At 34.3% G+C, this 22,366-nt stretch overlaps 3 protein-coding genes across 5 annotated transcripts in view; 2 read left to right on the top strand and 1 right to left on the bottom strand.

Moving 5' to 3' along the window:
• Positions 1-1,471, bottom strand: part of LOC113235628 (arf-GAP with coiled-coil, ANK repeat and PH domain-containing protein 2) — a 44,678-nt gene extending 43,207 nt beyond the window's left edge. For both annotated transcript variants that reach the window (XM_026471410.1, XM_026471409.1), the window contains exons 1-2: positions 1,419-1,471; positions 1,194-1,310 (exon numbers count right to left, since the gene is read on the bottom strand). In XM_026471410.1, coding sequence (XP_026327195.1) covers positions 1,194-1,310; positions 1,419-1,471 — 170 coding nt within the window. The remainder of the gene's footprint in view (positions 1-1,193; positions 1,311-1,418) is intronic.
• Positions 1,472-2,468: 997 nt separating this feature from the next.
• LOC113235770 (transmembrane protein 19) lies at positions 2,469-6,386 on the top strand. Its single transcript, XM_026471665.1, has 5 exons — positions 2,469-2,719; positions 2,821-3,069; positions 3,860-4,009; positions 5,699-6,019; positions 6,094-6,386. Exons 1-5 carry the CDS (start codon positions 2,560-2,562, stop codon positions 6,252-6,254), a joined length of 1,041 nt encoding a protein of 346 aa, XP_026327450.1. The 5' UTR covers positions 2,469-2,559; the 3' UTR covers positions 6,255-6,386.
• An 899-nt stretch (positions 6,387-7,285) lies between these two features.
• On the top strand, positions 7,286-18,677 carry LOC113235738 (sialin-like). Of its 2 annotated transcripts, none has more exons than XM_026471621.1 (11): positions 7,286-7,493; positions 7,990-8,198; positions 8,787-8,867; positions 9,008-9,251; positions 10,025-10,239; positions 12,542-12,703; positions 13,265-13,397; positions 14,413-14,526; positions 16,599-16,729; positions 17,679-17,777; positions 18,364-18,677. In XM_026471621.1, exons 1-11 carry the CDS (start codon positions 7,400-7,402, stop codon positions 18,436-18,438), a joined length of 1,557 nt encoding a protein of 518 aa, XP_026327406.1. In that variant the 5' UTR covers positions 7,286-7,399; the 3' UTR covers positions 18,439-18,677. The 2 variants fall into 2 exon arrangements, with proteins under 2 accessions (XP_026327406.1, XP_026327407.1); XM_026471622.1 differs by having other exon boundaries at positions 7,990-8,004; positions 8,815-8,867.
• Positions 18,678-22,366: the final 3,689 nt, after the last annotated feature.

Genomic DNA, 22,366 nt, shown 5'->3' on the forward strand with positions numbered 1-22,366 from the left:
ATACAAATTGTCATACATAGTATCACACCAGTCTTTCATGACTATGGCTGCGACTATGTGCTTTGATTTGCAACAATACTTGCAGACTTCTTTATTTTACATATAGGTGTATTATCAATCTAGGTATAGATTTGCTCACATTGAATGGCAAAAGCAACAGAGAACATTTGATAGTCAAACTGAGTTAAATCCTGTGACTTAAGAGGTAGAATTAAAGGCAATTGGTTAAACATAACTACGCTGACGCCACCCATGTCTTATAAGTGTTAAAAGTGATAAAAAAAAGAACTAAGGTATATAAAAAACTTTACTTAATAGTATGTTTTTTGTACAATACAAAAAATAGGCATCTGATCTGTTTTTTATTAATTCAAATAAGTAGTAGAGTACAACAAAAACATGATTCCAAGGTGAAATTTGCTTGCCTATGAATGACAGAGATTTGATAAATAAGAATACCATGGTATATGGTAAGTTGAGGAGCTTCAGAACAAAAACTGATAAATCTGATAAATTTTAATTCAAACTTTGTCTAGTCTCATTGAATGGATTTATGATTGAGTTCAGAACTGTGCATTTGAAATGTAGTTTGAATAAGGACTTAGGAGCTGCAGTTCAAGTTGGATAAATTATTCATAGAAATGTACAAAAATCACCATTTGGCTTTAAAGAAGAACAAGTTAAAATGTGAGTTACCAGTTTCTGTACCAATGCTCTATGTGTGACCTAACTAAAATGTGATCAACCACACATTTTTTTCAGAATTAACTCTTAATTTGCGGTTACCGTGGATATGAGACAGACCTATTTCCGGTTCTTATGGACGGCCAATTAACTTCAGCAAGTTAAGAGTTAAAGGCAACTACACTCACAAATGTACGAACTGTGCATATTTTTGAACCTATGTACCGATATTAGCCCTTAAAGTAGGAATAAAGTAATTTTAAATCCAAGTTTATATTTTTATCAGGTTGTATTGCAATGAGGAATAAATAATTTAATTCATTATTAATAATACAAAAGAACTCGGTTATTCCATTGTTCCGTTTGCTGTAGCCATAGGTTTTAATGTACGAGCACTTAAAAAACATATACGAAAAATACTACACATAATATGCGTTATTAACTAGGCATAAAAACAAAAAAAAAGGAACTTGGAAGTTTAATAAAAAAGAAAGTGGACCAGTGCTTACCCTCTATGAGTCATGTACGTTTTGCCCGACTCCACCATTAAAGAACATGACTTCAAAACTTTATCCAATTTCAGTTCCAGCGAGTCAATACTCGCCTCCTCAGTCTCCAGTTGTTCTCTACAACGAATAAGGGCCGTTTACACAACAATTGAACACACAACACGAACGAAAATTCACTTTCTACCCATAAAAAACAAGCACAACTTTCCTTCATTCTAATATTACCTGAATTTAGGGGAATCTCTGAGACATTCATCAAAATCAATTAACGGCTTCATTGTGAACACTACAGACACGCTAGCTGGAAGAGTATGGGATAAGAAAAATAATTGTCTACAACATTTTCTACCACCGAACAATAAATCCGCACTTCCACCTTCCTCTTCTCCAACTGACAGCTAATTTTCAATGTTGCCAGTATGCTACAAACTATATTACAACAAACAATATATTTGTGTATCCGAAAGTTTAAACAGAGGTTAGTGTAATTAATTTGAAAAATATTTCCTTTGACACCAATGTTTGACGCCTAAACTTTTGTCAGGATTAGTTAAAAATAGTTAAAAATTAATAAATTAAATATAATTTATTCATAAAAAAATTATCCTCAATCCATAATTAGCGGAACAATTATAAAGAAAAGCTTTTATCAGGTGGGTGTCAAACAGTGCTGCCAGATTAGGCGATTTTTCGCCAATTAGGCTACTTCGAAGGGTCGCGCGGCGATGAAGAAAGTGATCGACGACTCGGCGATATTTAGGCTATGTTTGAAATAGGAAAAGGCGATTTTAGGCTACTTAATAAAATGTGTGGGGGAATCACAAAATTGATTGGGGATTTTGTGGGAAATGGAGTTGTAAAATAACTCATTTGGGAGTTTGAGTATTTCTACGTGTGGGAAATGGGCAGCAAGCAGAATTGTAGAATTATTTTCCTTGGTTTTTAGGGATTTTATGGTTTGGCCGAATTTCAGCTTTGTAACACGATAAATTGGCGAATTAACTACGCAAGGATCTGGCAGCACTGGAGTCAAATATGTCAATGTTTCGGCTGAAGAACTTTGCTTCCATGGCCAGCAATAAATTAAAAAAAAATATATGTCAATGTCAAAACAACAAAAGTTTTTTAGTTGCAGTACTTATTTCGTAAATTCTTTCATATTTCTTTTCAAATAAAAGACACAATAAGAAATATTATTTTATGGTTAATAGTGTTACATTCGTTAAGTAAACTATTTGTTTGTATGAAAGTTTGAAGTGAATTTTACATGGCTGCTTTAATCATGTTGGCGTGTGATATTCTCATTCTTTGAGTCAACTTTTAAACCGGAACTTGTTTACCTTGGATTTTCAAATCAGATCGCAAAATGGTAGCGGAGAAGAACATAATAAATAAAAAGAGGCATTTGAAAAATGATCAGTTAGTAACAGTCTTACTTTGTGCACTTGCAATACCTTTATCCATGTCCCTGTGGATAATTAATATAATTTATTCAAAGTTTTTAATGGAGCATGAAGGCCTTGATGGTAAGTACATTATTATATATTTTCCTTTGTTTCTACACCTACCAATAAGCAGAATCAGTTTTAATTAATTGCACTTTTGATAGATTTTGTATTTTTTTCAGAACCTGTAGTAATCTCACCAGCGCGATGGCTCGCGTCCTGCTTTATTCCCGTAATAATAGCTTTTTATGGCTATAAAAAAGGCAGCGTAAACCTCAGTGGTGCTTTACTGGGTATCTTGGTTGCATTTGTTCTCACATTGAGCAATTTTAGCTTTTTGGCATCTCTGTTCACCTTCTTCCTGTCTTCCTCTAAAGCTACAAAATTCCGGTCACATTTAAAAAGAAAGATTGAAGAGGATTTTAAAGAAGGTATATGATTTTTTTATAGTTTTTACAGCATAATTTTTTTACATTGAAGTTTTATGAAGCTGTATTTGAATGTTACTCAAGCAAAACACCGACTCATCAACAAATTTAAACTTATTAAAATAATGAGTTGACTAAAGTAGTCAGTAGTAAATATTTTTCACAAGTATTCAAAATTGCTTATATGAGAAGAATGTTAATAATAATGTTGTTGATATTGGTTAATGCAGTGTAGAGTCAATGGTTATCTTGAGTACTGATTGCTACCAGTGGAAATGCAAATAGGCATACAAATGTATTTAAAACATCTAAAGATAAAGACTTTGTTTCTGTGTGTCTATCAAAGTATATTTTTGTTTTGAAGTTGGCTGACTGTTATTCAAATTTTGTAATTGATTTTTGATTCAACTACAATAAAAAAAACTATCTAAACCATCTCATAAGTCATATCTTGTCAGCGACTGATAGCTGTAAAGGTACCTGGCTGATTGAAGAAAAACTTTCATAGATTACTCACAAACGGCGCTACAGCAAAAAGTTGTTAAAAATCAGGAACAAATAACAGGAAAAATTCGTAATATATGCAGGTTAATTCCATAGGTCAGTTGGGAGAGAGTCAGCCACAGTATGTTGAAGGTGCTGGTTTGATACCAGCCAACTATTGAATTTCATGGTTGTAAAAATTGTGATATTCAATGAACTTAATATTAAAACTATCTAAGTACAAATATGTGTACACACCATCACACCTGTCTTTTTTTTATAATAACACAATCCTTTCTAAATATTTCAGGAGGCCAAAGAAACTGGTTACAAGTTCTTTGTAATGGTGGAATGGCAACTCAAATTGGGCTGCTATATTTACTTGATGTTGGAGCTTCTGAGAGACCAATAGACTTTGGAAAGGATTACAGAGCTTCCTGGCTATCTATGAGTGTGCTTGGTGAGTAGGTTGTTTGTTGGTTTTTCTTATATTGATATGAGATGACAAGAACCAGACAATTATTCAACAATATTCTTCACTCAGTGTTAAGAAATAAATGTAGTGTGAAACAAATTTCACATCTTGAAATGTTGTGTGTGAAACAGTGTGTTTTAATATATTCTTAAAAGCTTGAAACATATTGGTATGAAATAATAATAGTAACTATATCTATTTTATTGAATGTCATGAAATTATTATTTTGTGTGTAAATACTCCAATAGTTTCTTGTTATTATTGATTTTTGTTTGTAAACATTGTAAAAACACAAAAATTTCTTCAGTCTTGCTGTTAAGTTCAGCCAGATCGAAGAAATGTTTGTCCAGTCACTTTTTCGCCAAACCAATGGCTGATAGGAGATGGCGCTTTATTAATTGCAATAATTAGCTGTATTGTAGCTGTAAAGGTACCCAAAGGCTCGTGCAGCATGCGGGCGACTAGCGACGTAACATTACCAGTGACTGACCATAGCTTAGTGAATTTTCGAATAAATATCGTGCTTGCAGAGAAAATACATATGGATCAGAACTTTTTTGTTGGAAAATTCTGTTCTACGGGTCCGTGTCATAGGAAGAAGATTTAATATGCATCCAATTAATATTCTGCGCCGATTACGAACTGCATCAATGAATGGGTCTATTATTATAATGTTAATTACTTACAGAAGTAATTAAAATTATAATTATAGTAGGTATGTAATTATAACAATCTAATAATAATAGGAATATTAATGACTACGACTGATCGCTGTAAGTCTCACGACCAATCAATGGTCGCCGGTCGCGGGCAGTGTTGCCAGACTTTTGCGAAGTTAATTCGCCAATTTATGTTTGTTAAGTAGTCGATATACGATCAAACCATAAAATCCCTAAAAATCAAGGAAAACAATTCTACAATTCTGCTTGCTGCTGGACATTGGGGAATATGAACTCTCTTATTTCCTCAATTCCCCACACATAGAAATACTCAAACTCCCAAATGAGTTATTTTACAACTCCATTCCCCACAAAATCCCCAATGAAATTTGTAATTCCTCAGACATCTATAATCGTCGTTTCTTATTTCAAACATAGCCTAAATATCGCCGAGTCGCCGATCACTTTTTTAGTTGCCGCGCGACCCCTCGAAGTAGCCTACATGTTAAAATAAGTCGCAGCGATTCGGTGCGACCGCAGTCGCGAAATATCGCCGAGCACGAGCCCTTACTGAGAGAAGAAAAAGGTTTCTCACTGGTGGCGCTACGGTAAAAAATCTGTAACAAGAACATAGAGAAATTCGTAGGGTCTGCTAATTAATTAATAACAGCTCATTGGGAGGCCGATAGCCCCAGTATGGCCGATAGCCCCAGTATGGCGAAAAAGTCGTCGAGTGCAGCTGGATCGTAGGCATTTTTGTTTGTTTGATCTTTGCGTCAATAATAATATTAACTGAAATAGTTAATGTTAACAATATTTTCGATAATTTTTATTTATTTTTGTTATGTTATTTTTGTCCAGTAGGTTTATACATATATCCCTATAGTCAAAGCTGTTGTTTGATACAATTACCTCTTCAATTTACATGATAACTCATGAAATATTATGTTTAAAGTATTCAGACATATGCTTTGTTATTACAATGCATATGAAGCAGTTATTTTATGTTTCACAGGTGTTTTTGCATGCTGCAATGGCGACACCTGGGCTTCAGAACTCGGCACTGTTCTGTCAAAGTCTGATCCATTTCTAGTCACTTCATTCAAGAGAGTGCCAAAGGGTACAAATGGAGGGATAACACTCATTGGCACATTGTGCAGTACCATTGGAGGTCTAGTCATTGGGTTGTCTCAGTATTTAACTATGCTGTACTTTACTGATAAGACTATGCTTATGTATGCACCGCCTCAGTGGCCGATGATTGTGTTTGGAGCGTTTGCTGGATTTTTGGGTAGTTTGATAGATTCTTTTATGGGAGCTACACTTCAGTATTCTGGTAAATATACTTTACTATTCTTATTTTGTGATTGAAAAAAGTATATCTTTTTATATCACGATTTCTGGTTGCAGGTCTCGACACCGAAGGGAAAATAGTATCTCATCCAAATCAAACTACTGTGCATGTGAGTGGCAGAAGTATTTTGGACAATCACAGTGTAAACCTCATATCAACTGTAGTAATGGGCCTGCTTATGCCTACGATAAGCAGAAGCTTATGGCATCTGTTCTAAAATGTTCAACACAAACAAAATTGTTGTTTTTAAAAGATCAAATAATAAATATCATAATAAAACCTAGTAGATTTTGTTAAGAAAAAGTACTTAAAATAGTAATGAAATATTAATTTATTATTTTTGAATAAAGTGATAAAATTAAAATTGTTTCATTTTTGAGATGTTAATAAGAAATACTGGTAGTTAAAAAACATTGGGTTTGTATGCCTACATTGTTCATTCAACTTGATCAAAGCTAAGGAGTGGTCAATGCCCTCCTTGAAGCGTCCATAGAAGGCTTTCAGCTCCTTCCACTAAATAATAAATTTCCCCATCCAAAGTTCCCAGAGTTCTAGGCATGATACCCTTAGGCACTGCTGTGCCTATCCTTTGACGAAATTGTCTACCTATAAGTAAAAAAAATTAAGGACTGTTTCTGTATTAATCGTATCATTTTATTTCTATGTTTTATCACCATTCGTATTATAGAAATACTTGTTGTTGTCTTCATAATTTTCTTTTTGCTTAATGGCGCTACCCTTTAGATTTCGCCAGTATCGAGTTTTCTGCTTAGTAATCTAAGTTGCAGAGCTGTTGAATTACCTGAAAGGGACAGAGAACAATATATATAGACAAATGTTAGTAGGTAAGTATGATAAGCAGGACGAACAAATTATAATTTTATGTTATTGCTGGTTATACTTGAGTATGATTTCAATCACTGGAAATACGACCCTAATGGCAAGGACTTGAGTATGATTTTTAGTGCTTTGAATCATACTCAAGTCCTGACTGGAGTATTGAGCACAGTTTTAGAATATGACCGACCTTAAAAATCGTATTAAAATTTGTGTCGTCATAATGTGACTAGAGTCAAGACACAATTGTCAATTGCAAGTGTATTCGAATTTATGTGATCTGACAGCTGTCAGTTGAAAATATCAAACTGACATTTCCAGCTGGTTTGTTGGAAGGTGGATTTTTCTTTGTTTTGGTACTCTATTTGAACGCGAAAATACTAGGTAATGTGTGACTCATTCATGGCCCAAATTAATGAGATTTGAATTATTCTTGTTACTTTCTTTCACGGTGTGTTGAATGAGAATTCGTGTGAAGTTAGTGGAATACGGTATGGTGCTTTCGTAACGTCTTGTGAAGTGATAATGTCATCGAGCATGGAGGAGAGTCCCATCATCAATTCGGACATTGAGACTAATGTTACGAGTGATCTTCGGAACCTCGTCGAAAATGAGCCTAGTGAGTAACAAGTACTATATATATAAGCATATAAGTACAGTGCGTCCAGTTGGTTTTGTTTATCAATGTCATTGAAGGCCATGACAACAAAAATATTAGATAACGGTGTTCTGGACTGTAGCGCATTACGAGAACAACGATTTTGCCATTATTTCCTGTTAGAAATAATAAAAGTGTTCTGTCCATTTCTGTTTATTATGTTGGTAAATTTTATTACTTTGTGAGTTGTTTGAATACAAATTCATATTCATCATCATTTTTACATTAATTAAGTTGAAAAAATAACAAACACAAAGTAAAATATTTATGGAAGACATGAGTATACATTTTAAATTCTCTGTTTAGTCATTAAATGAAACAAATAAAGGATGACGTGACAATAGTATTTGAATTTGAGTTATCACTATTTGACAAAGAACATTTCTTTGAACTTCATCTGTATTTTGCTGAATTATCATTATAAAAAGTTTTAAATATTAATAACTTTTGTTTCTAGTTGAACAAACAGCAGGATGGATCAAATGCCGCACTGTACTCGGTATTATGGGTTTCCTGGGATTTGCAAACGTGTATGCAATGCGAGTCAACCTGTCTGTTGCAATTGTAGCTATGGTGAACTCTACGGGCAATAATCCGTTGCCATCTAATGCTACTCCACTTGATGTCTGTCCAGTTAGTCCTCCGGATAATAGTTCTACACCTGTTGTAAGTATGAGTTATAATAGTGTAAGATAGTCACGGCAATTGTTTTGGAAGTTTCGAAATCCCTGCAATAATATATAATATACACTTCACTGCATAGAGGAGTACTGCCACTATACCTTATGTTGTTCTGATTTTGAAGAGTAAGGGTGCTGATGAAACTACATGTGCATGGGTCTTGTCCATTATAGTGCAATGGCTTAGCCCCGGAAATTTGTGTTAAAATATAAGTAGCACTGAAATTCTTATGAGTAAGCACATGCTTACAACCAGCACACAACTTGGCACAACTTGTTGGTCCCATCATTTGATATCTTAACAAAGAGATTCAGGAACCAAAAACATTGTTGGAAACAAGTATTTATTATTCTGAGTACTCACTCATGATACAGGGTAAAATCAACTCTATGCTGCTTACAAAAAGAACATCCAACATATTAAGCTTCAAGTGCTCTTGACTGTACAGTCTTTTAAAAGTAGTATAATAAAAGAGTCCACACTCTAAGATAATAGGCTTTCTTTACTGTGTTATATTGGTATAGCACCTTAATGAAATGCCTAAATATATATTTACAAGTCGCCTCTTTACAGAGACCAGGTGAATTCAACTGGACAGCAGAACAACAAAGTATAATATTAGGATCATTCTTTTATGGATATGTTTTAACACAGGTATGTATATTGTGGGCACAGTGCTTATATTTTTTCTCTAAGAACCATAATCATATTACAATTTGACAGATAACATGTACCTCCAAAGTTATTCGCTAATTTTCTTGTAATTGGCAGAACACATTAAAAAATATTTTCAGGTGCCCGGTGGCAGAATAGCTGAATTATTTGGAGGCAAACTAGTTTATGGAGTAGGAGTATTATTGACAGCTTTGTTCACCCTACTTAGCCCAATAGCAGCAAGGGTTGATTTCACATTTTTCATTGCTGTGCGTGCATTAGAAGGCCTAGGAGAAGGTGTCACCTATCCAGCTATGCACGCTATGTTGGCCAGATGGATACCTCCCCTGGAGAGGTCTAAATTTGCTGCATATGTTTATGCTGGTAAGATTTTTAGTCAAATTAGTTATATACGGAGAGACCTCTAGTTGGATTACACCAACCTTTTCTAGAGATGTTTTGATGAATTAAAGAATGCTTCTACATACATGCACTGTAGAACTATGTTTATGAAAAATACAATATGGAGACAATATTTTAAAGTTTTTAATTTTCATTCAATATATTACTATCAACAACAATTACATAACTACTTAAAATTTTATGAAAACTGGCAACCCTACAAATGTCATTTTACTCCATGTTCAAAAAAGACTATAAATTGAAAGCATTATGAAATTATTTGAATTTATGCCTACATACAATTGTTAAGTCCATTATAATCTACTTTAGTCTTTTTTACAGTAGTTAATAATACTCATAATTAATTAAAGAAATTAAAGCTAAGGGCGCCTTCAAATTAGACCCTTGTAGAAGCGTCTAATTTGAAGGCATCTAATTTAAACCAAAAAGTATTGACAAAATATTTGCCAAAAATTTGTTTGTGACATTACAACTTTTACGGAACTATACAACGTACATACTTGAACGGAGCACGTCTCTGCCGTTGTTAGTTAAGAAATCAAAATCAATTTCAAGAAATACATGCAAACTGATTGAAGTGTTAAAACATTTTTGAGTCATAATTTATAAGCATCTGAAGTGGTGCAATTAGAGATATTTACTCTGGTACCTAGTGATAGTGTGACTTAGTTTCAAACTGACTAATTTGTGTGATTGTCAGGCACGTTGTACTTATTACTCATTTTATATTACAGGTTCAAATATAGGAACGGTAATATCTCTGCCATTGTCTGGGTGGCTATGTACTCTGCAGTTGGACAATGGTTGGCCACTTTGCTTCTATGTGTTTGGAGGACTGGGCATTATATGGTTCATAGCATGGATGTTTTTAGTGTACGACACGCCACAGAGTCATCCTAGGATATGTCCAAAAGAAGTGGAATATATCACACTGGCTATTGGACCTCAGGTAACTAAGTGTATTGTTCGATTTTGAAGGAATTTATAATTAGATGCGCGTTTTAGAGTTACTATTGTTGTTGAAATGCGTGAAGTGATTGCTATTTTTTTAAAATATGTCTGTAGTTTTCTTTTATAGTGGTTAATATAATACACATTATTTTAAATTGTTATGTTGTACAAAAGTCAAAATTGTCATATTTACTACTACATTATTATAATGCTTTCAAACGTAATATGCCTTTATAAAAATTGGAATAATTTTTATGTTGAGTTACTTAGTTAAAATTTATTTATTTATTCCATTTTAAATTTGGAAAATAACAGCTCAAATGACATTGATGTATCTGATTGATGATTTATCTTAGACTCCATCCTCTAAGTGATTTATGCGAATTCAGTATTCTAACTAAGTGACTGTAGACACTAATGTTTCATGTTAAAAAAGTTTAGATCATCAAAACAGCAGCAAATAATAAAGCTTGTTTGCATTAGATACTTCACAAGCATTGTCCACAGAAGTGAGTTCAGTATTTAGGTATTATGAATACATTATCGTGAATTTGTGTCGGTGATTCATACACGCGCGCGCTGATCTCACAGATGTGTGTATTTGTATTGATTAAACTCTGACTGTATAATTTATATGATACAGAAATTGTTTCTATTTCATTAGTTTATAATGTCATAATGGCACCTGCTATTTTTATTAATATAAGGACTTATGTTCAATTTTTTGGCATTGGTTTCGAGTTAAAACAGCACACCGTTGTTGCGCTATTCAATTGAGCATTTCGATCTCGGCTCTTATCGTACTTTGCGAAAACAGACATAAACAAATAACGTAGTGAGCTATAGACGTCCTGCAACGAGGTGGGCAGATGGCATCATCAAAATCGCTGGGCGTTGATAAGTGAGACTGACACTGGATCCTGGTGAATGTTACAAACTAAGGGACATATAGCTACCTAACGGTGGGTAAAATCGGGCAGTAGAAGTTGATTATGAATTATAAAACGTAGGTTGTATAATATACTAGCAATGTACGGGCTTCTAAAATTATTGGTATTCAAGATAACTAGAACTTGATAATTTACCTACAGCTACGTTTAGCCAGGGCTGGTACCTGTAAAGGTTCCTAACGGGGTGACGAAATACTTTCATAGACTTCTCATAGATAGCGCTACGACTAAGAAGTTGAAAACCAAATACAAAGATCCAACAACAAGCACATAGAAAAATTCGTGAGGCCGCTGGTTCGTTCCGTAGCTTTATTGGCACGCCTGAGACGGTTTGCTAGGAGACGTCGGTTCGAATCCGGCCAGATCGAAGGCATTTTTTGTATTTATGTGTTCGATCTTTGTATTAATAATTATAACTAACGAGTGGAGTAATTTCACAAAAATTAATTGAATATCATGGTGGTGGAACATACTCACATAAGAGGACCCATTTTTTTTGTAAACCGTCAACAATGCGTTGTTGTCTCCAAAATTACAAATAATGAATTATTCGAATTCAAGACAGTACCTAAAATCAAAACTCATGGAGTTCCACGGGGAAGTGTGATAGGGCCGATTTTGTTCCTGCTGTACATAAATTATATTATAGACAGAACAAAACATCAAAGCATATTATTTGCTGACGACATATCTATTATTGTAACTTCTAGTAGAAAGACAACAACAATGAGAGACCATGAACTAGACATAAACAATATAATTCTTGACAAAATCGATTGGCTACATTCAAATAACAGATAAGCAAATCAAACCATATACAATTTAATAAATCTAAACATACTAAATATAATTTCAATTTAAATATCGATGCAATTCAAGAAATATCCCACACAAAATTTCTTGGAGTAACCATTGACCAAGAACTAAACTGGAAAACTGTTATACCATGTTTTAAGCAAATAAACGAATTATTGTTACTATTATATCTAACAATCGATTTTTCAGAGGAGTGAAAGAGACAGTATTTTACTACGGCAAGTGAACTCAACGATGACAGCTTGTCTCATTGAATAAAATAGTCAAGCGTTCGTTCTGCGTTAATGAAAAAGACGTTAAAGTTATAATAATAATGTTACACCAAATACCTGGTTTTACACCAGAGTAACGAATTTAACTCCGGAGGCATTGCCCCGAAAACTCAGAGAACCAATTTAAAATTTCATAAATTGGCCCTACAGAGAATCAAACACGGATATACTCATTAAGCGCTAACTACAGGGCCACTGAGGTCATCTAAATCGTGTTTGTATTATGTCTCGTTTAATATTTACTAAAGTTCTTTAATTTCAGGAGGACAAAAGTGGAGTATCCATACCGTGGCTGAGGTTCCTAACATGTGTACCTCTATGGGCCATACTGATCGCACAGTGCGGGCAGTCGTGGCTATTCTACACACAGCTCACGGAGTTGCCTACCTACATGCACAATATATTACACTTTGATATTATATCCGTGAGTGCATGATGCCAATCTTGACTAAATTATAAACATTAGTGTTTCCTTGACAACAGCTTGCACGCAGAATTGACGTCACACTTGCATATATTTTCGACGACCTCCGCGGTCGAGTGACTCGCTCATTGCTTTTCATTGTCCTTTTTAATTTTATTGTCTAAAATAAATCTAGATAGATAGTGTAACAGTCAACAGCGATTTAAGCCTACATTATTATTTTTCTACTTTTGTTCAAATATCCAATCCAAGGTCAATGTGTAGCTTGATGTAAGGGTGCTGGTGAAATTACAGGCACATGGGACTTGTAAACGTATGTCTCAGGGTGAGGAGCGCAGTGGTTAGTACCCAAAAGATTTTCGCGATTTTCAACTCTTGAGTGGCACTGCAACTGTCATGGATAGGCGCGTTGCTTACCACTGCCTAGTGGTAAGCGAAGCACGACTTGTTCGTCTTGTCACTTGGTATTATAAAAAAAAATAACGATAAGGGTCAAGTAACACGAATTCCGTCGCGCGGAAGAAGATTAAAGGGAGTTCATGAAATTGATTTTTTTTACAGAATGCATGGTATTCAGCCATGCCGTATTTAACAAGCTGGATCGGTGGTATCGGTATCAGTATTTTCGCGGACTGGCTGCTCGCAAGAGGAAATATCTCGCGACTTAATAGTATGAAGCTTTGGAACACTGTTGGTGAGGAATTTGTGCATATTATAAACTGTAATGATGCTTTGATATAAATATGTTGATAATTTTTTTGTGAACTTAATTTTTTTCATAATTATTAATACATAGATCGAACACTTAGAAAAAATTCCTTCGATCTGTCTGTAAAGATATCTAAGTGGGCGACGAAACACTTTCTGCGATTTCTCATAGATGGCGCTACGGATATAAAGTTGTTGAAAACCAAATACAAAGATCCAGCAACAAGCACATATAAAAATTCGTGAGGTCCGCTGGTGGGTTCCGTGACGTAGTTGGCATAGCGTCTGGCACGGTTTTCTAGAAGACGTCGGTTCGAATCCGGCCGGATCGAAGGAATTTTTTGTATTAATAATTATAACAATGGAGTAATAATAAAAGTAGTAATTTTACAAAAAATTATTGAATATCAATTCAATAAAAATTTTATCCTTTTTTTTATTTTACTAACAAAAATTGTTGCTTTTCGACCTAAATATTCACGCCTTCGATTTATCTACTAAATAATAGGACAGCCTGTATATCCACACAGGTTTACGAATTAATTTCTAAACATAGAAAATATATTTTTCGACATGTATTCAGACAGGGCCAGCTCTATTGTGAACAGTCCTTTAAGATATGATTCTTGTGTATTCTATATATTAATAGACTCCGCCGTGACCATGGAACATCTAAAGAATGTTGTAAATTGGATTATAGGTGCAAAGAAAACTCTGAATTAATCTTTTCAATAACACTAAATCACTATATTTTATCGTTAATGTTATCACTAGGAAGGTTTACGGTTTGACTCCTAGCACAGAGTAAAAGTAAAAAAGAAAACATGGTGACATAATTGCATACTTCATATTAAGCGTTTAAAAACGAGTAAAGATTAATTTTTGCATTATAAAATTGAACAAGTCAACGGGTTCTAGAGCCAAACAAATTGTTTCATTTCCGATGTGTAGCGAAAACCTAAGAACTCGAGAAATACTTTCAAGAGTTGTACTATTTGCAGGGGCGTTCGTTCCGGCGATCGGGTTGCTGGGCATTGCATGGGTAGGCTGCGATAGAATGACCGCCATGCTGCTTCTCAATATTACCTCCTTCTTCGGCGGTGCCGCTTACTCAGGTAAGATTTTTAAATATTAGACAAGGTTATAAAAATAATAGGGGTTAAAGTATGAAATTGCCGATTTGTACTGAAAATCTAAATTGTTTATTTTTTAAATTTTTAACAAATTTATTTAATCAAAATAGTTGCCATTATTATCTATACATTGCTGCCATCTAATGGGAAGGTTATTAATGCCTTTGCGATAGAACTCCGACGATCTAGACTGCACAAACTGTGTGAAAGCATTTTGTACTGCCTCCTGGGAAGAAAACTTCTTGTCACGTAGATAATTGTCCAAATCACGAAAAAAATGGTAGTCCGTTGGAGCAAGGTCTGGTGAATACGGAGGATGACGAATGGTTTCTAACTGCAGTTCCTGAAGGGTCAAAATGGTTTCTCGTGCTGTGTGAGGTCTCGCGTTGTCGTGGAGCAATAATGGTGAAGATCGATTCATGAGTCGGGGCTGTTTTACTGCTAGTTTTGTCAACATGGTTCGGAGTTCGGCACTATAGACATCTGCCGTTATTGCTTGACCAGATCGGAGAAAACTATAGTGAATAACACCATGCTGAGACCACCAAACAGTTACCATTACCTTTTTATTGGTAAGTTTTGCTTTAGGACACTGTTGTGGCATTTGACCTGGGGTCAGCCATTGCATTTTTCTTTTCCGGTTATCATAAAGAATCCACTTTTCATCACATGTTACAATTCGATCCAATATTCCTTCATTTCTGTACCGGTTCAACAAGGCAACACAAGTTTCAACACGCGTTTCTTTCTGCAGATCAGTCAAATCATGAGGCACACATTTTTCGTATTTTTTTATTTTATTGATTTGACGCAAGTGAGTCAATATTGTGGGTAAGGTAACGTTAAACCATGCCGCTAATTCCTGGGTAGTTTGACTAGAATCGGCTTCCACTATCTCTCTTAATTCATCGTTATTCACCTGTGTGGGCGGTCTTCCTCGTGGCTCGTTCTTTAAGTCGAAATTTCCATCACGAAAGCGTTTAAACCAAAATCGCACGGTGCGTTCATTAGTAGACCCCTCTCCAAACGCAGCATTGATATTGCGGGCTGTTTCTGCCGCGTTAGTTCCGCGTCGGAACTCGTATTCAAAAATCACTCGAATTTTCGCAGTATCCATCTTTCTTGTCTAAATTGAATAACAAAAACAATTGAAAGTCGATATTCAAATGTTTCAAATTTAAAAAAAAAAAAAAATCACAGAAACCATTTGAAAAAAGTTTCATTCGAAAACCTCAAACCATGAAGATTCTATGAAAATTCAAAGAACCTATTGCAATAAAACGGCAATTTCATACTTTAACCCCTAATATAAACTATATTGCACTTTACGAATTATTCGGATAATAGGATATTAAAATGAGCTGATGAACGAAAACTGTCTCCCGAAACTCTATTCTAGGTTGAACAATGGATATTAAATATTTGTAAATTCTTTATTAAATAAACTGACCCCCAAAGTTTGTAGAATTACATCTATTTGCCAAGTTTTATTGAAATCGGTTACGGGAAAGTGCGCGAAACTGGATTCGTCCCCTAGTTTGCCACCCTTAGAGTTCAAATATTTTCATCAAATTTAGTGGGACCACTACTGAGATACCCTGTTTCAAAAAAAATCATCAAGAGAATCATCAAAATCGGTTCACAATGCCGGAGTTATCGCGTAATGTAGGTACGTACGTACATACAAAAAAAACAGTCGATTTGAGAACCTCCTCCTTTTTTTGAAGTCGGTTAAAAAATTGATATCAAAGGGACGGGACGAATAAGTCGTGCGCCTGGTAAGCGTCCGTGACAGTTGCAGTGCCACTCAGAGCTTTAAATCGCAAACGTCTGAGGGGCACTACCGCTACACCCGTCACTCTTGAGACAAGTTGATAAGCCCCATGTGCCTATATTTTCACCAAAACCCTTTGAAGAGTATAGGGTAACGCGGTATTGCTCACATTACGCTTGGCGGCAGAAATAGATATGGTGGTAGTACTTAATTACTTGACTGAACATTGCCCTAATACATGTAAAGATGTTCCAACAATTTTCACTTAACATTGTTCTAGGGTATCAAATGAATCATATCGACCTGTCCCCGCAGCTGGCGGGCACAATGTACGGCATAACGAACGCGGCCAGCAATATTTGCGGTTTCATGGCACCATACGTCATCGGACGTATTATAAGCTCTGACCAGGTAATAATATAAAAAGGTGGTCTAAACATTGGCCAGCGTGACAGGCTATGGCTTAAGCCCTCTCCTTAGAAGAGACCTGTGCCCAACAGTGGGTCTAATAATGGGTCAATGATGTTGTGTTACCTTCCCTAGCACCTTACTCTAGCCTAGCATCTTCATAGAAATTGCCTCCGTGACCGAACTTCAGAGTCTTGAAACACTTCCATTACAAGTGTACATGTGTGTAAGTGTGTGTGTATTATATTATTTGCACCTTGCTTTCCTGCTTTTAAATTTCTATCCTAAGGTTGCCTGGAAATCTACTATTTAGTCATAAGGCCGTCTGTTGTACATTAACTTATTTTGTGATGCATACATATCTGTGTTGTCAATGTAATGATATTTTAATGTGCAATAACGATTATTTCATTAATTCATACATTCATTCATTCTATAGCTTGTTACCGTAAGAGTTGATTCTACCTCAGCTCGAATTCAAATTTTTCCCGTTCTAATACGGTTCATTTTGCTTGGGTCGAGCGATAGGGACACTAGTTTTATTTCAGAATTTATTTTTTTACCAACGAAATTAAAGCCATTTGAAAAATGTATATTGTATAGTATACGTGTTCTATTTAGTTCAGTTGACATAAAAACACTTTTTGGTATATGTACACTACCTAATGAATACAGCGGTTTTATTGTAAAATTTCGAGGTAAATTTGTGCTTTGTTCCTATCGTGAAAATTTTTAGGAATCATATTTTCACACCGTGTAGTAATCAGTGGATATCCCCAATTTTATTGTATATTTTTTCTAAAGTGTTTGATTCAACATTTTCACAGTTATGCGGAATCAGCCAAAGCTATTTGCGGTTGTATAGACTAGTTGTTGACATTTTGAGCAAATGATGATCAAGTCTGATACATTGAAGCTTTTTCTAAATATAAACATCACACCCTTGTTACAGCAAACACTAGGGCAGTGGCGCGAGGTGTTCTACTTGGCAGCAGCCATCGATCTAGGAGCCAATCTATTCTACTTATTCTTCGCCAGTACTGAAGAACAGGTAATATTCTACACAATTTTTATATGTCCGTGATAACTTTGAAGTTTTTGGCCACGTAATACTGAATGTCCGCCGACTGAACTTGGATCGCGACTGAATTCTATTCGACAGCATAAATATAGGGTGCAAATGATTTTATGAGTATCTACATAAAAATTACAAGGTCCGAAGTGATGATTATCATTGATAATTTTCATGATAATTATTTTTATTGCCTTGGAACAACAAATCGCTGCCGCTAGCAATGTCGTGTCAAGTGTTTGTATTAGAGCCGCATCCAAACGTGTCGAATGTTTTCCCAAACTTTTATATTCGTGTTTATTTAGTTTTCTCACTGTTTGTAATTTTTAGTCAAAAATTAAAGGGACAAAACTATGAATCAAAATGGATAATTATCGGATTATTATCAGATAATTATCGCGATAATTCTCAAAAGAAATCTTGATTACTTCGAACACTCAAAAATTACGAAAACATTGTGTGCCCCAAGGCGGGTCATAGTGAATCATATGTGTTTCACCTGTGATAAAATATGTTAAAGAAAGAAATGAATTTTAATTTAAACATTCCAATGTATTTTTCTCAGGACTGGTCGCAGCCCGACGACGGATCATTAGACGCAGACGCTCCAGTTGAAAGTATTCTCTATAACGAGTCGTAACCATTGAAATTTAATATATGGCTTATAGTCTAATTGACTGTCTTTAAAATAATCATTTTTAGAGAAAAGTCTTCAAACTTACTATTTTAGGTAATTTTCGATTAGGCCAAAAAGGTAAACAAACATGGGCGATTGAAAAAAAAAAACAGACACACAACTTAACACAAACATTTTCACAAAGAGATTTATTATAATTGAACTAAGTTTTATTTAATATTTTCTAAATACATATTACAATTGCGTAGTGAATATAATGCTAAAAGAACAATTTTTGAACTCAATGCAAGTAACCACGGAATAATAATAAAAAAAAGGTATTGTTTGCTTCGCCAAAGAAGTTAATAATGAAAAGAAATACACATTAATGTTAAGCTACTCAAACATTGCCTAACATTTCTGTCACAAGAATTTTGCTCTGTATAATACAAACAAGTAGTCTTAAATTATCTATGATGCACAAACTGGTAGATAAAAGTGAGGTGCTAAACCGACAATAATAGCTCGTAACACGGCAAAAGTAAAAAGGCATATTTTAGTGCAAAATTACGGAAGTGCTTTGCCCAGTGTTTTGTTCAATTCGAACTCTATACAAAACAATACGATAACTCCTCGCTTTACTTGTTTATGTTGCATTCTGTGTTGTTCAAAATTGTCAAAACATTTTGTATACCATACAGCTTTTACCAGTTAGAAACCAAAATTTAATTACATAAGCTATATGTAAGAATGGTATCAACGTAGTTTAAAAGTGTTTATAATTTTAGACAAAAAGTTATCAAAAGAAATAAAAGAAATGCGACGTTAGAGATGTCATATGAGAATTTAACAATCAGAAATGTCGTCAAACTTTTCTTAACCAGTGGCAAAAAAATAAAAATTACATAACATCTATAAATGGGTTTAAAGTTTGAGAACTTTGCAACGGCGCTTAGGACAAAGTGCTGTTACGAGTGCAGCTATGTGACATATGGCCAAAGATTATTATGACAAAAATAAATCTCATTTATTTTAAAGATTGCATTTCATAGGCCAATATCATTTTAAAAATTCCGAAATTGTACACTAAATTAACTGGCGTTCGGGAGCCAAGTGGATAGTGTGACATTGTTATATTCCGTCTAACCATTTATTTAACTTTTGACAGTTCGAATTCCAATCAATTAGTTATGTCCTAAAACGTTTCCGATTCGATTTTTTATAACAATCGATTTTATTTATGAAGACGTTTTAATCGTGAATGTGAGCGGGTTCAAAAAAGAAAATATTGTCTGATTGGGATTTAATAATGAATATGAGGATTACATTGATGATTCCCGTTCATACGAAGAAGAATCCGACTATTCATTATAATAAACAATAAGAATATATTATAATTATTTAATTTCATTATAATTTATTACACGGGTACCAAAATATATCAACTTGAATAATCTTCGCTACATAATCTGTTGGCTCGATAAATATCGGAGCTAAATAGCACGTCTCATTAAAATTAAAATTAAAATTAAATCTCTTCATTAAAATTAAAACATAAGATCCAGGATTTTGTTGTCTATAGTTGTATGTCAATAATTACGGAACTTCAGAGGCATGATTATGTCAAAAGTTAATAAATGGTTGGACGGAGTATAGGAGTTATAAAAAAAAATGCAGACGTTTGTACATTTGATATCTACAATGCCCGAACAAAAATTTAATCTAAGATCTGGCAAATCCGCCTTCAAATTGGACACTTGTTGAAGTGGCGCGACTGTGGCAGGTCAGCCGCATATCTGTAGGGTTTCAATAATTATTTTTAGTTCACTAATTGGGTCTGCAGAAGTGGCGCGCGCGTGACACGAAACTGCGCTTTTAAATGTTATATGAAAACTAGTAGTGGCGCGGCTGCAGCGCCTCTGTGGCACTACTGTAGCACTTCTATAAGCGTCTTATTTGAAGGCGCCCTAAGGCTGTCCCAACAGACGACAACATTTTACTACTACTTTATGAACGTCCTGCAGTCGTTATCGGAGTACTTATAAAAAAAAGCAATCATGTATTGGGCTAAGAATGCTGCCGCCGTTAATTAAAGGGCGCGTGTGACATATTTTCAAAAAAATATTATGTGTACCTACTACCTTGATAAGTAAAAAAAGTCTATATTCTCACAATCTGTCTATATTTTTATTTTTTCGTAGATAACGCATGAAGTTAGTGCTAGATAAATGTCTATATTCTTTAAATTTAATTTCTTTAAACATTATATTCTCGGTTTTGAATTTATGTCACAAGCGCCCTTTCAACTAATGGCGGTAGAATGGCTGTGTTGTAGTTTGTCTGTATAAAGAGAACAAGAACTGTATTGCGTAGATAAAAAAAATTATATGGACTGTGATTACTTATTAAGAAATAAGTACGTAACGTAGTTATTATCGATTGATATCATTAAAATAAAAATGTATACATTCGTACTATCTTTCGGTCATATCAATTATTTACTTATAAGTTTGGTAAGTACGTACTGTACGTACGTATATCCATAAACCATAACTATGGTTTGTTATTAGAAAAATACGTACACAGAACAGTGCATTTTGATTATTGGCACCTAGTATTTTCTTTTCTTTAAAAAATGTCAATTACGGCAATTTTGCTTAACAATAAACTTAAAATAATTAAGATATAAAAAAACCGCTTATAGGGGGGTATAGACCTCGTTTCGCTGATTCCAGTGTTTTATAACTCAATTTAGCTAAAAATGTCGATTACGTTAGTTATGATAAGGAGGTCAGTTATGTGAAGGCCCTATCTACTAATCATCACGTATATGTCCCATTAGGCACAGGTCGCTTTTGGGGAAAATGTTATAACTCTTAAGACAATTGAAGTCATCAACTTTCATCGAGCCTACATATCGCTACTTTGGTGAAATAGTGACAGAAAATGCGGCTACTGAGCAACTTTTTAAGAGCTTTTCAATGTTGTACTATTTCAATAATTATTATAAATAAAAAATAATATAAAAAACTATCATTCAACACTACGATACATAAAAAAATTAAAATAGTGGCTTAAAATAAATGGGTGTGTTGAAGAAAAGGTAACAGCCTCAGCAATTTGCTGGTTTTCAGGCTTCACCTTGTATATAATATTCATCGCTGTAGACACCGCAGTATGCAGTTTCTAATTAAATATATAATTTAACCCACCGCACACTTATATTCTATTTATTTTGATAGAAATTCCGGTTAACATTTTTATACCAAACTACAAATGATACACGAACCAACCATATTATTATGCCTCTATTTACATATTACGCCCTCTATGGAAAAATGAAGGAATGCATGTTTCTGACTAAAAATTTGCATTTGCAATTATAAAATAGTTATTTTTAGATCTTTTTGTCGTTGAGTCTGTGTTTCACTGGAGGTGCAATATGTGCTAGAAAAACGAGATCCAAAGCCCACCACGCAGCGGACATACTTAACATCGCATTGTTACATTTAGAATTTTAGAGATTTCTTTTTTTACTTACAAAGTCGATACCGACGTCAACATATTAGAGTGCCGTGTCCGCCATTGTTTAAAAAAAAACTCTGTTAGTTTAATGTACACTAAAAAAGTTTGGCACATCATTTAAAAACAGAAAGTTGAATAAATATAGTTTTTTTATAATAAGTAAGTGTAGAAGTATTTTAGATCTGTAGAATGTTATTGTTATTAAAGTAAGGGATCAACTTCAAATAGATTATTTGTATAAAAGAAACTCTGATTACCCGCACTAATTTGGACAAGAAGCTATGGATATCGCCGTTATTAGTATGACGCAGCGATAAAATTCGCTGTGTATCTGTTACCAATGCAAAGGTTTTGTTAAATGATAATATATTTTTGTATTCTTAGGTTTTCGTGATTGTTACACATTGTAAATGAAAGTTTTTTCGGT

The sequence above is a fragment of the Hyposmocoma kahamanoa genome, unplaced genomic scaffold, assembly GCF_003589595.1.
Source record: "Hyposmocoma kahamanoa isolate Upper Pololo Valley unplaced genomic scaffold, ASM358959v1 88, whole genome shotgun sequence".
Lineage (NCBI taxonomy): Eukaryota > Metazoa > Arthropoda > Insecta > Lepidoptera > Cosmopterigidae > Hyposmocoma > Hyposmocoma kahamanoa.